The 14673-nt window shown below is 37.8% G+C and overlaps 1 protein-coding gene across 23 annotated transcripts in view; it reads right to left on the minus strand.

The window, feature by feature from the left end:
• MBTD1 (mbt domain containing 1) overlaps positions 1 to 14673 on the minus strand; it is a 67847-nt gene that overhangs the window by 15621 nt on the left and 37553 nt on the right. For all 23 annotated transcript variants that reach the window (XM_055576245.1, XM_055576252.1, XM_055576244.1 and 20 more), the window contains 6 exons: positions 7370 to 7487; positions 4179 to 4313; positions 3807 to 3895; positions 3368 to 3602; positions 2718 to 2773; positions 2276 to 2380 (listed from right to left, as the gene is read on the minus strand). In XM_055576245.1, coding sequence (XP_055432220.1) covers positions 2276 to 2380; positions 2718 to 2773; positions 3368 to 3602; positions 3807 to 3895; positions 4179 to 4313; positions 7370 to 7487 — 738 coding nt within the window. The remainder of the gene's footprint in view (positions 1 to 2275; positions 2381 to 2717; positions 2774 to 3367; positions 3603 to 3806; positions 3896 to 4178; positions 4314 to 7369; positions 7488 to 14673) is intronic.

A 14673-nucleotide genomic window follows, 5' to 3' on the forward strand; every position in this document is an offset into this window, starting at 1 on the left:
TCCAAGCTCCTCCGTCCATGGGATTCTCCAGGCAAGAATACTAGAGTGGGTTACCATGCCCTTCTCCAAAAGATCTTCCCAGACTAAGGATCGAATCTAGGTATCCCACAATTGCAAGGAGATTCTTTACCATCTGAGGTACCGGGGAAGCCCAACAGAAGGGTGAGAGGTTACCGTATGGAGGCTGAATACGCAGGACACCAGGAGAGAGAGAGAATGAAAGAAGAGCGGCACAGACACAGAGCAGAGATGGAACAAAGAGGCCCGTAGAGGCAGAGGACAGCGCTAAGCTTATGCCTTTCCAGGTTTCATCCCTGGGGCCTTCTATGTCTATGAACGTGCCCACTGAATCCTCAGAGTGACTTTTCTAAAGCCCAATTGAGAGGGTTTCTGTTCCTTATAAACAAAAAGCCTGGCCCAGAATATTCAAAGCAACCTGTCCGATGTGTCCTGTGTGTGAGCCTTTAGCCATTTCCTAAGTGTGGCCTGTGCCTTTCACTCTTGGTGCTTCTGTGCATATTCTCTTTCCATGGCACAGTTTCCTCCTGAATCTCTTCTTGGCCCAGTTTTTCCCATCCTTCAAAATGAAGTTTTCAAATGTCCTCTCTTCCACAAAGCTTCTCCTGATTCCTCTGAGAAGATGCTCTTCTTTATCTGAATTTCAACAGTACTTGTACCATTCTTGAATCATAGTTGATCTTGTACGTTAAACATGTTTTCCTACACCTCATCTGGTTCTACAAGACTGTAAGCTTTATAGAGTCCAAACCAACCTAGCACTGCAGGAATTCATTTTAAGTATTTTCTGAGTGAAGCTTAATATTCTATTCACTGGACACTTATTTTCCTTTCACACAGAGCATGACACGATGGTGCTGATTCCCAAATCTGGCTGACTGTCAAGAGTTACATCTTGAGAACTTTTTAATTATTTTTTTTTTTAAACAAATACAAATATCTGGGTAGTCTTTCTTATGATTCTGATTGAGCAGGTCTAGAGTAGGTCATGGGAATCTATGTTTTAAATAGCAACAGGTAGTCTGGATTCCTAGTCAGATCAAAAGGAAGAATAAGGGTTTAGAGTCAGTCTGGTTTAGCTGTGTGACCTTGAACACAAGTGTACAGGACATGGCAGCCAACACAACTTTTTAATTCTTTTGGCTTAAGGCTTAAAGGACTTCCCTTGTGGCTCAGCTGTTAAAAAGTCCGCCTGCAATGCAGGAGACCTGGGTTCAATCCCTTGGTTGGGAAGATCCCCCAGAGAAGGGAAAGGCTACCCACTCCAGTATTCTGGCCTGGAGAATTTCATGGACTCTATAGTCCGTGGGGTTGCAAAGACATGATGAACAACATTCACTTTAAGGCTTAAACTGTGTTGAAATGCAAGTCACAATTTAATTACACCTTTATGTAAGTGTATTCTGGATTAATAGGTCTTAACCCTGATTGTACTTCAGAATCACCTGGGACCTTAAAAAAAATGCCAATGCTAAGACTGATTAAATCAGAATGGGACTGCAGGGTTGGAGAAGAGGCTTAGTCAATAGTATTATTATTTTTTTTTTTTAAAGTTCTCCAGGAGATTTCAATGCCTACTGACAACTGAGAACCACTCTTCTACATCTTTTTGTAAAAACAGTTTAAGAAGAGAAGAAAAAGAGAAAAGAAGCAATAAAGTACTACCAATGGAGGGAAAAAGCACAAAAAGGAAACACAGGAAGCTGAGGATAAACTAGCATTGTTACAATTTTGTATTGGACAAGTTTTGACTAGGAAGTAACTTAAATAAATATTCTTCTTTCAACTTAGGATATACTTCCATAAAATAAAAGTAGCAGACTCAAGATAACAATCTTGATAATAAGATATATACAAAGAAAACCTCTGGTAAGAGAACTCAAATTTATCTTGCAATTACTACTGACATTCTCCCCAGTGAAGACACAGATGCACACATTTTAGGTCAAAATGAACGTTAGGGGCCTCCTTCTCCTATTTGTTGTTGCTTAGTTGCTATGTCCTGTCCTACTTCCTACTCTTTTGCAACCCCATGAACTGTAGCCCGCCAGGGTCCTCTGTCAATGGGATTTCCCAGGCAAGAATACTGGAGTGGGTTGCTATTTCCTTCTCCAGGGGATCTTCCCAGCCTAGGAATAGAACCCATGTCTCCTGCACTGGCAGGCAGATTCTTTACCAGTTAGCCACCAGGGAAGCCCAGTACTTTAAAACTAGTTCCTATAACTTCATTTCTATATTTTAAAACCTATTCTCTTACCTTTCTAATGGTCGCAACACATATTGTGGAAAGATTTAATGGGTCTATAGCTTCCAATTTCATTCCTTCCTTGAACCATTCCCCACTCTGGTCTACTTCTTTTACCTAAAGAATTACATGAAAGCACATCTATTGTTACAGGTGTTATCAGTTTAATAATTAAAATAATACCAATTTGAAAAAGTTTACAAGATGAAAATACCAAGTACCTTCTCCTACCTACCTAATATTATAACTCAAACTTCCATTACGGAATAGAGAGAATTCAGGCAAACAGAATTTAATAATAATTATAATTAATAGTTGTGACACATATGGATTACAAGGTCTTAATCCTTTTAGGTGAATATATGTAATTGTGATTTCTATAATATTAGGAAAAAACCCACAACCCTCTTTCAAACATAATTTACAAATGAGGGTTCTTATAAAAACTTCTTACCTTAGCAAATAAATGTGGTGGTGTATCAAAATGTCCATCCTGTTTCTTTGTAATATCTACAAGGAAAAGTTACATACTAATCTGTCAGCATTTGTGAGAAGACCAAAAACCACGTTTTTTTTGAAGGTTTCAAACTCACAAGGTATGTATACTCTAAAACATGGCAAAAATACGTGCCTTCTACATTTCGGTGAATAATATTCTTTAAAAGTCTCTATCTCTTTAGAGTACATGTGCTATTAAGTACATTTAGCCAATTAGAATGCTGGGAATTCCCTAGTTAGGGATAAAAGTATGTTTTAAAGTGTTTAGTATTAGGTCTAACCACATTTAATTTTGGTATTTCTACTAACACTGAATGGAAAGGGAAAGGCTATCTTCTTTCAAATGGGGTGGATAAAAAAGTGTAAGAAAACAAATGTAGTTGTGACCGAAAGGGCTTTATTTTTAACTTGAGCATAAGTGGAAGGAATATAAAGGAATTGGTTAGGACATTTAATTTTCTGATGTGAACCTTCCCTAATTAAGGTAGAATAAGCAGCCCAAGGCAACTGATTTTGATCTTTGCTATTCTGCGGAGAAAAATACCCAAGGAATACAATTTAGCCTCAATGTTATTTTCAACAGGAATTCTTGTGACAGGTGCTTACCAGATCTTTTGAATCGATGGCCTATGCTTCGAGACCAACCAATATGATGGATTAATGGGCTGTGCATATGGCACCAGAAGTCATCTGTTCTATCTTCACTCTCTTCATATACTAGTCTTAATCTTCCTCCAATTACACTTTCCACCACTGCCACTCGTGTTCGACACAAATGCCTCTTGTCAACCACCTCTACTCTCATGCAAGGTTTGAAAGGATACTGCATGCTCTCTGAAACCTTGAAAGAAAAGCAGAACTTTTGAGAATTCATGACAAAGGTCTACAAATTAGTATTCTACTATAAAAATATCTAGTGCACTCAATAGTTAACATAGGTCACTTGACTCACTAATTGAAACAATTCCTTAAAAAGCTTTCAAGTTACTCTATTTTTTAGAGTTCTCATTTGCCACTTGAGTCCTTTCTAAGATCTTGTCTTTACCTTTTGTGAGAAATCGGGAGGCAGAGTTTTGGCACCAGTAAGTCGTTTCACTAGAAAAGCTTTCCAGTTTGTATACTTATGCTGAATAGCTAAAAAAAAAGAAATAACCAGTTATACTTTAGCAAAGAATATAACTGCTTCAAAAGCTATTTGCTTAAAAAAAAAAAAGTAACAAATTTCCCTGCAGTTAAAATTCTTAAGAAGAATAGCAAAAATAGGGAAAACAAGTATGTCTTGCTAGCAAATAAGTTACCTGAAATAAAAAAATATTATTTTAATTTTTATGTCACTTGTCACTGTAATATTACTAATTGTGAAACTGTATTAAAGTTCAGATACTTAAATTACAGTAAGGGTAAAGAAGTTACTCACTTCTAGGAGGGACAAGAGGTTTTCCACTTGCAGCACACCAACCAACTGGATGGATATCAGAACCACATATACTGTACCAGAAGTCCAGACCCGAGTCATTTTCAAATCCTTCATATCTTAAGAGGGCATTGTAACCTGAAACCAACATAATAAGTCACCACATAATAAGAAAATCAAATGAAATAAAACAGAATATAGCTGCTGGTAGTGAGTATCAAATGTCAGTGAGCATCTGCAACAGGTGCAGAGCTTGTGAACAGACAAGACGGCTGGGCCTCATACCCCAGAAATCATTTAGCAGATCTTGGGTGAGTCTTAGAAACTGTATTTCTAAGAAGTTCCCAGAGGTGCTTACACTAGTGCTATATGGATGAAACTCTGAGGACGATTTGAACAATGGAATTAGTTTAACTGTTTTCAGAGCACGGCCTATTTCTCTGAATATATTTCAATTTTACCCATAGTTTCTTAAATTCTAGAAAAGAGGAGTGAGAAAGTTCTACTAGGATGCATAGTTTTGGAAATAAAGAATATTGTGGTAAGTTAATATAACCTTGTTAAGTCACAGAAATCCAGTTAAAGTACATTTCAAAGACACTGCTTTATCCAAGTGATCAAATTATTTTCAGATAATTTGCATGTGGCTACTTTAAGAGTTTAAATTTTTTTGTCTTGTTGATTTGGAAATAAGATTCAAAAATGCCAGGTAAAAAAGTTCAATGAACACAAATAAAGATATGTGAAATCACTTAAAATCTACATGTACTAAACAAACAGGGTCTTCTTCCCAAGTGGTGCAGCGGTAAAGAATCTGCCTGCCAACGCAGGAGATGTAGGAGACTCGGGTTCGATCCTGGGTGGAAGATCCCCTGGAGCAGGAAATGGTAATCCTCTCCACTATTCTCTCTTGGAAAATTCCATGGACGGAGAAGCTTGGGTGGCTTGCAGTCCAAGGGGTCACAAAGAGTTAGACAGGGCTGAGTGACTGAGCACACATGCACTAAACAAATGGGAAGACTTATTTCCTGGAAAGAACAAATAGTGTATGATATATACTGTTTATAATTTAATAAACCTTATCTTTTTAATATTTAAATAGACAAACTTTTATTAAATACATACAATAGTAAAGAAAATAAGAGTATCAAATATCATTTCCTCAAAGAAACCCTCTGATGTATGTATAGTCACCCATAACCAGCTCTGTCATCTCTTCAAGCTTGTCTTTGACAAAGTGTTTGTTTCTTTGCTTATTTAAAATATTTTTCTCTCAGTGAAATAAAAGTTACATGAGAAAGTATTTTCATTGTTTATTACTTTTAGTAAACCTTATCTTGATAACATTAAAAAGTTAAGGTCTTTAGTGGAATAAAAAATGCCCAATAAACTTGTATTTCAGGCTAGGAGCTAGGTTTAGTTAGCATTTTCATGTGTTAATACTTAGGTTTTGAAAATTTATAGCATTAAACTTTTAGTTTTAAAATTCAGTAATTCACAGAACAACTCATGACTTGCTGTTTCTAAGTTCTGGGTTCATGATCAACAACAGGCTCACTTCTAAAATGTCATTAAAGTGACTTAAAATGAGATATGTTGCAATTAGATATAGCAGAAGTATGAAACCAGAGATGGAAGACAGAAATAATTCTTGAGTATTAAATGCATTGATCTTTAGAGCCATTTATATGCAAGTGATTTAAACATCAAGCAAAAAATATATATTGCTGTTTTAAACAAGGTACAGGGAATAATACAGGTATTTAGAGAATGTCTATATAGCTGGGGGCTTCCCTGGTGGTTCAGATGGTAAAGAATCTGACTGCAATGCAAGATTTGATCCCTGGGCCAGTAAGATCCCCTGGAGAAGGGAATGGCTACCCACTCCACTATGCTTGCCTGGAGAATTCCACAGATAGAGGAGCCTGGCAGACTACAGTCCACGAAATTCCAAAGAGTCAGACAGGACTGAGCGACTAACACTTTCACTTTTTCACTTACATAAGCTGCGGAAATGTTTCATGGAAAAGGTAGGAACTGTACTGGGTTAAATAAGGTAAGTGAGAGCGAGAGTGAGTAAAGGAATGAAGGTGACATAGAATATGCTATATGAGAGAGAAGGAAAACTAATCTCAGCAGAACAGATCATTTATGTCGGGGAACAATAAAAAAATCTGTTCAGTGGTGTACAGTGAAACTTAACAATAGCTGTAAATGGTGACCATCCTGATCCTTTAAGGACAAAGAAGCCACTAAAGACAGAAAAATGGAATTGAGATCATTTTTAGGTAAATTAAGTCTATCAGCAGTACACAGGGTGGAACAGGCAGGGCATTTTTGGGAAGATGGCTGGAGGTAAGACTAGAAAGAGTAGAATGAGTAAGATACCTCTTCCAGTAATCTCAGGATACCTTTTATTATCTGAGTGGCTGCTCCTCCTCTGAAGTATCACAGTATCCTACTATACTACTTACTAAGCACCTTGTCATAAAATGTATTCAATATTTAGCAGATGTAAACTCACCAAAAAAAGAAATCTTTTAAGTTTGCACATCACCTGCCCACAGGGTCTAACATAGTAGATACCTAACACATTTACTTCACGGGCAACAATGTAAAAAGGGCTGGGATACATGGAAGAGGTAGGACTGAAGAAAATGTAGTACCCAAAATAGATGAAATTTTCATCATTAGTTTACTTCTGATATTATGGACCATATCACTTTTTTTAGTACTTTTTGTTACTTTCCGAAGTATTTCCCTGTATCAGAGGTTGAGGAAACTATAGGGCCCACAGATTTGGCCTACTGTCATCCAGAATAGTTTTTACATTTTTAAATGGTTGAAAAAAAATTAGAGGTAAAGTAATATTTTATGATATGTAACAATTATAGGAAACTCAAATTTTAGTGCCCATAAACAAAGTTTTATTAGAACACAGCCATGCCTATTCATTTATGCGTTGCTTTGGCTGCGCCTATGCTATGATAGTAGAATTAAATGGTTGTGACAGAGATTGCTTTGCTCACAAAGCTGAAAATATTTACTGTTGTTTTTTTAATAGAAAAAAAGTTTGCTAATCTTTGCCCTGTATCATACTTATTTGGCAATACTTGAAAATTTACAAATATGCTTTCTTACAAATTACAAATACAAGTGATTTTTTAAAGTGAATTATTATGCATGTTTTTCACCTGCTAATTTTACTATTCCAGCGATCCAGAAGACTTTGGTAGGTAGGCTGCAGTCTGTATTGGGAACTTCTACTCTCACATTTTCTGAGATATCACCCCAGCAGGTCCCCATAGGTGCCTGTCATATAAAAATTATTAAATTATCATCTTTAATAAGTCTAAAATACATGGTTCAAAATTAAGCACTATTATTCAATCATGGTAACATTAAACTAAAAATACCATTTAATTCATTCTTTTTTTCTAGAAACATAATTGTTATCCCTTGCATCACAGAATTCTATTTAGAAAAAGCCAGTGTCAGGGACAAGCTCAAGACGAAGAGAATTCACATATACTAGAACTGATCCATATCCAGTTCAAAATTCAATAGTGCTCAAATATAAGACTTGAGAGCAATTTTTATAAATGCCAAATTACAAACTTGATATTAGGTTTCACAGGAAAAAGTTGACTTAAAAATTCATTATTTTATCATGAACTGAATGAATGTACTTTACCTTAACCTCTAATTTTAAAAGATCTGGCTAAAGAGTAGAAAGAAAGAATTTCAATCAGCCATGTGGTTTCCAATAACACAGAGAAACAAAACTTAGTTATCTGTATTTTCAACTTCAGTTAAGTTCGCAGAACAGAAATATAGTCTGTTACAACAGACTTGTGGCAAAAGCACCAGATAAAGTTGTTAAAATGATGAAGTTAAAGAGATTTTGGAGAATCATACATGGTAAATTGTTAAATGATTTATTATTTCAAAATTTCTCACACAGGAATTACAATAAACAAAGAAAACTTTCAATGTTAGATCTGGTAGTAATCAGCCTCCACACAAATGGTTAAGATGGGGACTTAGAAAACTAATTAAATGAATATCATGAAGGGATTTGCCAACATTTAGTGTGTTTCCAAATTACAATTTCCATTATATTTTAATCCTTAAATTTGAGGCAGTTTACCATTATTTGGAATTTAGCTAATTAATTTGGCTAATTAAAACCAAAATGAATTTAGGAATTTAAATGCTGATAATACCAAACAGTCTCTGTGGCCCTTGATAATCAGCTCCTCATTAAATACAATTCAGAACCCTGATCACAAGAAGTATTAGGTAAGGATGTAAAAGACTTGATAACATGAACAAATCAGGAAAAGACAAAATAGCTTCGAAGCTAAAAGATGATTAAACACAAAGATATCCAAGAGTCACGCGAACTAGTCCATCTGAACACTGGACAAATGTCATGCCATGCAAGGCTGCTCATCTTGGGTAGTCACTAACCCAAAAGGGGGTTAGCTTAAAACAGTACTCAACCCGTATGCTCTCAATAGCTTAAGGAATTTCTGAAGGACAGGAAGAAAATGTCAAATAATACTGAACTAGGATAAGTCTAGAAACCAAACACAGAATCAACTTATGGCTATTTAAGTAGCAAGCAAAGAGTATACTTCAATCACTTGGATACAGTGGCCTATCTCAAGTATTTCTAATCCTGGAAGGATACACATAACTATCTTCCTGAGCTGTACAAAAAATAATACATCCATTATGACTACCTCTTTCTGCTATTTTTAAATGGAAAGAATGGACTCTTCAGGTTCTGCTATCTCCCCCTATATCATTCTAGACTGTAGGGCCATCCCTGTTGCCAGCAGATATGATCAGAAAAGGAGAGGCTGGAAGGAAGACAGGTAACAGATTAAGCTACCATATATTAACACAAAGACCATGTATTAATTTCTGTGAGGATAAACCAATTCCAGTGGACAGATGTAGTGGAATGTATGCATTAAATTAAGGTAGGATATCCATTCCTCTTTGTTTGGCTGCCAAGTCTTATGAAATGGGCTTTATTTTTCATTAAGAAGGAAGACGCGTGGTTATGCTGACAAGCTATGTGTAAAGATGAGCACACTGCTAAAAGAATTTGGCATATAGAACTCCCTTTTGAGTTAGGTGTGACAATGACTTTTTTTTTTTTTAAGTCTTTTAACAATTGTTTGGAGAAAATAACTTTTAGTCACATTTTATTAAAAAAACAAGTGTCAATATGCTTGCTCACTTAGAAAATAAAGTTAATGCTCACTTTGGTTGGGGGATGTTATGTTTTCGTCCCTACAGTCTGGATTGGTATAGGAGAAAGTAGCAGAAAGTGACATTTGTTCTTGCCTGTAAGGTTGTGGTTCTGCTAGGCCCTCTTAAACCAATCCATATGGTTCACTCTAAGAAAAAAAATGAACAAAAACAATAACAAAAAAGAGCACAATCGTCACTGCATAGTATGTGCTCAATGTGTTGAAATAATAAAGGAATTTTAAAGATACAGCTGCCCTTTTGTTTAAAATGGATATTCTTAAGTGTGGAAGACTAAATGACCCAGGGCTCGAGAGCCATCTTCAGCCAAGTCATCTGTCTTCTCTTGCTGGCAGGAGGGATACCTCTGAAAGTCTGGATTGGCATAGCATGGACTAGCAGAACCATCATTTACAGGTAACAACAAATTTACCTTCCAGACTCAGGACGAGAGGTCCACCTCAGGTTCCTCCCAAACCAGGAAGATCTGCTTCATCACTTCCTGCTCCAGGGCCGCTCGTGAGGGCTATCTGGGAGCGACTCTCCTTCCCTGCAAGGTAAGCTGTCATCAGGTCCTGCAGGTCACGGCCAAATCCAAATGCTGAGGGCTCCCCAGTACAAATGTATGATAACCTCCACCTGACTGTCCGTAAGAAAGTAACTGGATGGGATTCTTCCTTTTTCTGTACGTTAAGAACATTTCCAGATAGTCCAATAGCCCAGATGGCTAGTATTTAGACTCTCAGAAGACTGACACATTACACACATGATGCTTTGCGGGAGAAATACAGATTTCCCTCCACAGAGCTGAAAACCTGTAACTTTTGATAATCACAATCTTCAGTAGTAATAGAATTCAAGCGGGCAGAAGTTAGCCCTGAAGTTGTACACTGGTAACTATTATTGATCCTACTAACGATATTGCAAATATACAAAAAGCCACCATTAAAATACTTTGACTAATAGGCATATGGTGACTAAAGTGCAACTAGGAGAGAAAGATAAACTACTATATGGGCAAAAGGGGAAAAAGCATTATAGGAAATTGACTAGAAAAGAATTCGAAGTCCTAAATGTCATTTGCTGGAATTGACAGAAAGTAGGAACAGAAAAATAAAACAGTTCCCTCTTTCTCCAGAAAGTCCACTCACCTTTTGATTTGATAACAGGACCTACTTTTGGGGTTGGGTCATAGCAGGAGGGCTTCCCAAGTGGTGCTAGTCGTAAAGAATCGACCTGCCAATGCAGGAGACCTAGGAGACAGGGGTTCGATCCCTGAGTGGGGATGATCCCCTGGAGAAGGGCATGGCAACCCACTCCAATATTCTTGCCTGGAGAATCCCATGGACAGAGGAGCCTGGAGGGCTACCGTGCACAGGGTCGCAAAGAGTTGGACACAACTGAGGTGACTTAGCATGCACGCACAATAGTAGGGGGATGGGAGTACAAGGAAAGTAAAAAGAGAAAATGGGATGCTTGGGGTGAAAATCAGATTAAGAATGAGGGAATGCTGGACTTCCCTCATGGTCCAGTGGTTAAGAATCCACCTGCCAATGCAGGGGACGTGGGTTCAAACCTTGGTCTGGAAACCCTAGCCGTGGGGTAACTAAGCAGGCATGTGCCACGACTACTGAAGCTCGTGCGCTCTTGAGCTTAGCTGCTCTTCAACAAGAGAAGTCACTGTAATGAGAAGCCTGCACACTGCGACTGGAGAAGGCCCTGCTAGCTGCGACTAGAGAAGGCCTGCGTACAGCAACAAAGAGCCAGCACAGCCAAAAATAAACAATAACTAAAGCCAAAAAAAAATATGATGGAATGCTAGTGTACGTAAAAAGAGAAAGGAAGCAGTGGTTACTAATTTGAAAAGCATAAAGTAGTTTATAATTTTTAAAAAATATTAAATGAAAATAACCTAGATTACTTAGGCCTTCCTTGAAACAGATTATTTTTATTATATTTTATTATATATATATTATATCAGAAGCCACTGCTTTCCTGCAGAGAATTTATTCTGTGGCAACACAATAGCTAAATTAGAGTACTAACAAGTACCAGAAACTAAAAACTTCTACTTCCATTAGAAAGAAACTCTGCAATCTAGGATGACATATTGATAACTCTACCTTCAGTTACAAAGGATGTGAAGTCACATTTATTTTCAATGGAGTTATGTATGCATGGTTAAAGCTAGGGGAAAAAAACAAAGAATAGTTTTATTTGAAGGAGACTATTTTACTAATAAACATAGACCCAAGTTTTACTAATAAACCATTGTTACCACACATACACAAACAAAAAGCCTTTTTTCTCCTTAATATATATATTCAAAAAATATTTTTAATGCCTGTTGCAAAGAAATATTAATAACCTTATCCCTTTCAAAATAGCTGGACCAATACAGAGGATTAGAAAATATCATGTAAGCAATACAAGCTGTGGAGGTAAAGGACCTTTGTAAAAATTACGTAACTACAACTATTTTCAAGGGAGAAAAAAAGTAGGATGATTACATTTCTGCTTTTAGCAAGGACAGTATCAATAAATTGACATCAGAATATATAGTTCAGGTACCAAACAAAAAAATTTGACGTCTGTAAATTCATAATTAAAGGCATATGATTTTAGCTTTTTAAGATTCATATACATTTGACATTGAAACATTTTGGCCTGTGCTGTAATGCTTCAGTTCAGTTGTGCAGTCACGTCCGACTCTTTGTGATCGGATATCAGGCTTCCCTGTCTATCACCAACTCCCAGAGCTTGCTCATGTCCATCGAGTCGGTGATGCCATCCAACCATCTCATCCTCTGACGTTCCCTTCTCCTGCCTTCAATCTTTTCCAGCATCAGGGTCTTTTCCAATTAGTCAGATCTTCACATCAGGTGGCCAAAGTATTGGAGCTTTAGTATCAGTCCCTCCAATGAACATTCAGGACTGATTTCCTTGAGGATTGACCAGTTTGATCTACTTGCAGTCCAAAGGACTCTCCCGAGTTTTCTCCAACACCATAGTTCAAAAGCATCAATTTTTCAGTGCTCAGCTTTCTTTATCGTCCAACTCTCACATCCATACACGACTACTGGAAAAACCATAGCTTTTGTCGGGAAAGTGATGTCTCTGCTTTTTGATATGCTATCTTGATTGGTCATAGCTTTTCTTTCAAGGAACAAGCATCTTTTAATTTCATGGCTGCAGTCACTGTCTGCAGTGACTTTGGAGCCCCCCCAAATTAAAGACTGTCACTGTTTCCATTGTTTCCCCATCTATTTGCCATGAAGTGATGGGACTAGATGCCATGATCTTAGTTTTCTGAATGTTGAGTTTTAAGTCAGCTTTTTCACTCTCCTTCACTTTCATCAAGAAGCTCTTTAGTTCCTCTTCACTTTCTATAATCAGGGTGGTGTCATCTGCATATCTGCTACTGCTGCTGCTGCTAAGTCGCTTCAGTCATGTCTGACTCTGTGTGACCCCATAGACGGCAGCCCACCAGGCTCCCCCGTCCCTGGGATTCTCCAGGCAAGAACACTGGAGTGGGTTGCCATTTCCTTCTCCAATGCATGAAAATAAAAAGTGAAAGTGAAGTCCCTCAGTCGTGTCCGACTCTTAGTGACCCATGGACGGCAGCCCACCAGGCCCTCCGTCCATGGGATTTTCCAGGCAAGAGTACTGGAGTGGAGTGCCATTGCCTTCTCCCTGCATATCTGAGGTTATTGATATTTCTCCCTGCAATCTTGAAAGAAATAGTCTACTTGATTTTTTTTTATTTTGGCCATGCTGCATGGCTTGTGGGATCTTAGTGCCCCTACCAAGGACTGAATCCGGGCCATGGTAGTGACAGCCTGGAATTCTAATCACTGGGTACCAGGGAACTCTCTATACTTGATATTATAAGGAAATAACGGGGAATAGAGTGTATCTATTTAAAAGACTACGATATTAGAAAAGTTAAGAATGCTTTAAGGCTAAATATTCTGGATACATATAGAACAACTCTCTTGGGTTCAAACATAAATGCCAATAGGAGAAAATAGTCTGTGAATTTCACTAACATAGGGTACCTAACTGGAATGTAGTACTGCAGAAGTATTTTGAAGATTTTTCCACAGTTAGTAAAGATAAGGTTACTGCTTTTAGAAGCTGTGAAATAAAAAAAATAGATTAGTTTCTGGCCCTGTTCCTGGTATAGAGGTTTCACATCCTTCATAATTTCCTAAGTGATAAGAGCACTAGATATATCTTTTGTTCTAATGTTTGATCTTTGACCTTGATTCCAGACACAGAGCTCCTAAATCCTTTGCAATTTCTTGGATGACAGCAGGATTTTTTGTTCTAATGAGGCATCTCTTTGTGGGCCCCTAGATAGCTTCAGGATGGGAGCTGGTCACCATACAGATCAAACTCGGATTAAAAGCTTCTTGGAATTTTCAGCCCCATCATCTATCTTCCAGGAAAGGGAAAGGAGTTATAGATTGAGTTAATGATCCAGTATGCCTAAGTGATGAAGCCTCCATAAAAATCCTAATACACAGAATTGGGCTGGTGGATGAGTAAAGTGCTAGAAGGGTGGTGCACTTGAGAGAGCATGGAAACTGTGCTCCTTCCCATATATCCTGTGCTACACATCTCTTCATCTGGTTGTTCATCTCTTTTATTATATCCGTAATGATAAGATAGTAAACCATTTCTCTGAATTCTGTGAGCCATTCTAGTAAATTATCAAACCCAAAGAAGGGGTCATGGGAACCCTGATTTATAGCTAATCTGTCAAAAGCAGAGATGACAATGTGGGACTTGCAACCGGTGTTTGGAGTGGCAGCAGTCTTGTAGGACTGGGCCTGTAAGTGTGGCATCTGATGACGATTCCAGATAGACAGTGGCAGAATTAAACTAAATTGTATGATACTCAGCTGGTGTCAGAGAAATACTTGATGGGCAGAAAACCCACTCATCTGGTATCAGAAGTATGGTATTGGTAGTTGTGTTAAGGTGAAACACAGAAGGGCTTTTCCTATAGGGGCTTAATTCAAAACCATTAAAACAAAACAAAACAAAAACAAGGGCTTCCCTGGTGGCTCAGTAGTTAATAATCTGCCTGCCAATGCAAGAGACCGGGGTTCAATCCCTGGTCTGGGAAGATCCCACATGCCGTGGAGCAACTAAGCCTACGCACTACAACTACTAGAGCCTGTTCCAAAGCCCGGAAGCCACAACTACTGAGTCCATTCGCCCCAAT

The sequence above is a fragment of the Bubalus kerabau genome, chromosome 4 (genome assembly GCF_029407905.1).
Source record: "Bubalus kerabau isolate K-KA32 ecotype Philippines breed swamp buffalo chromosome 4, PCC_UOA_SB_1v2, whole genome shotgun sequence".
NCBI lineage: Eukaryota > Metazoa > Chordata > Mammalia > Artiodactyla > Bovidae > Bubalus > Bubalus kerabau.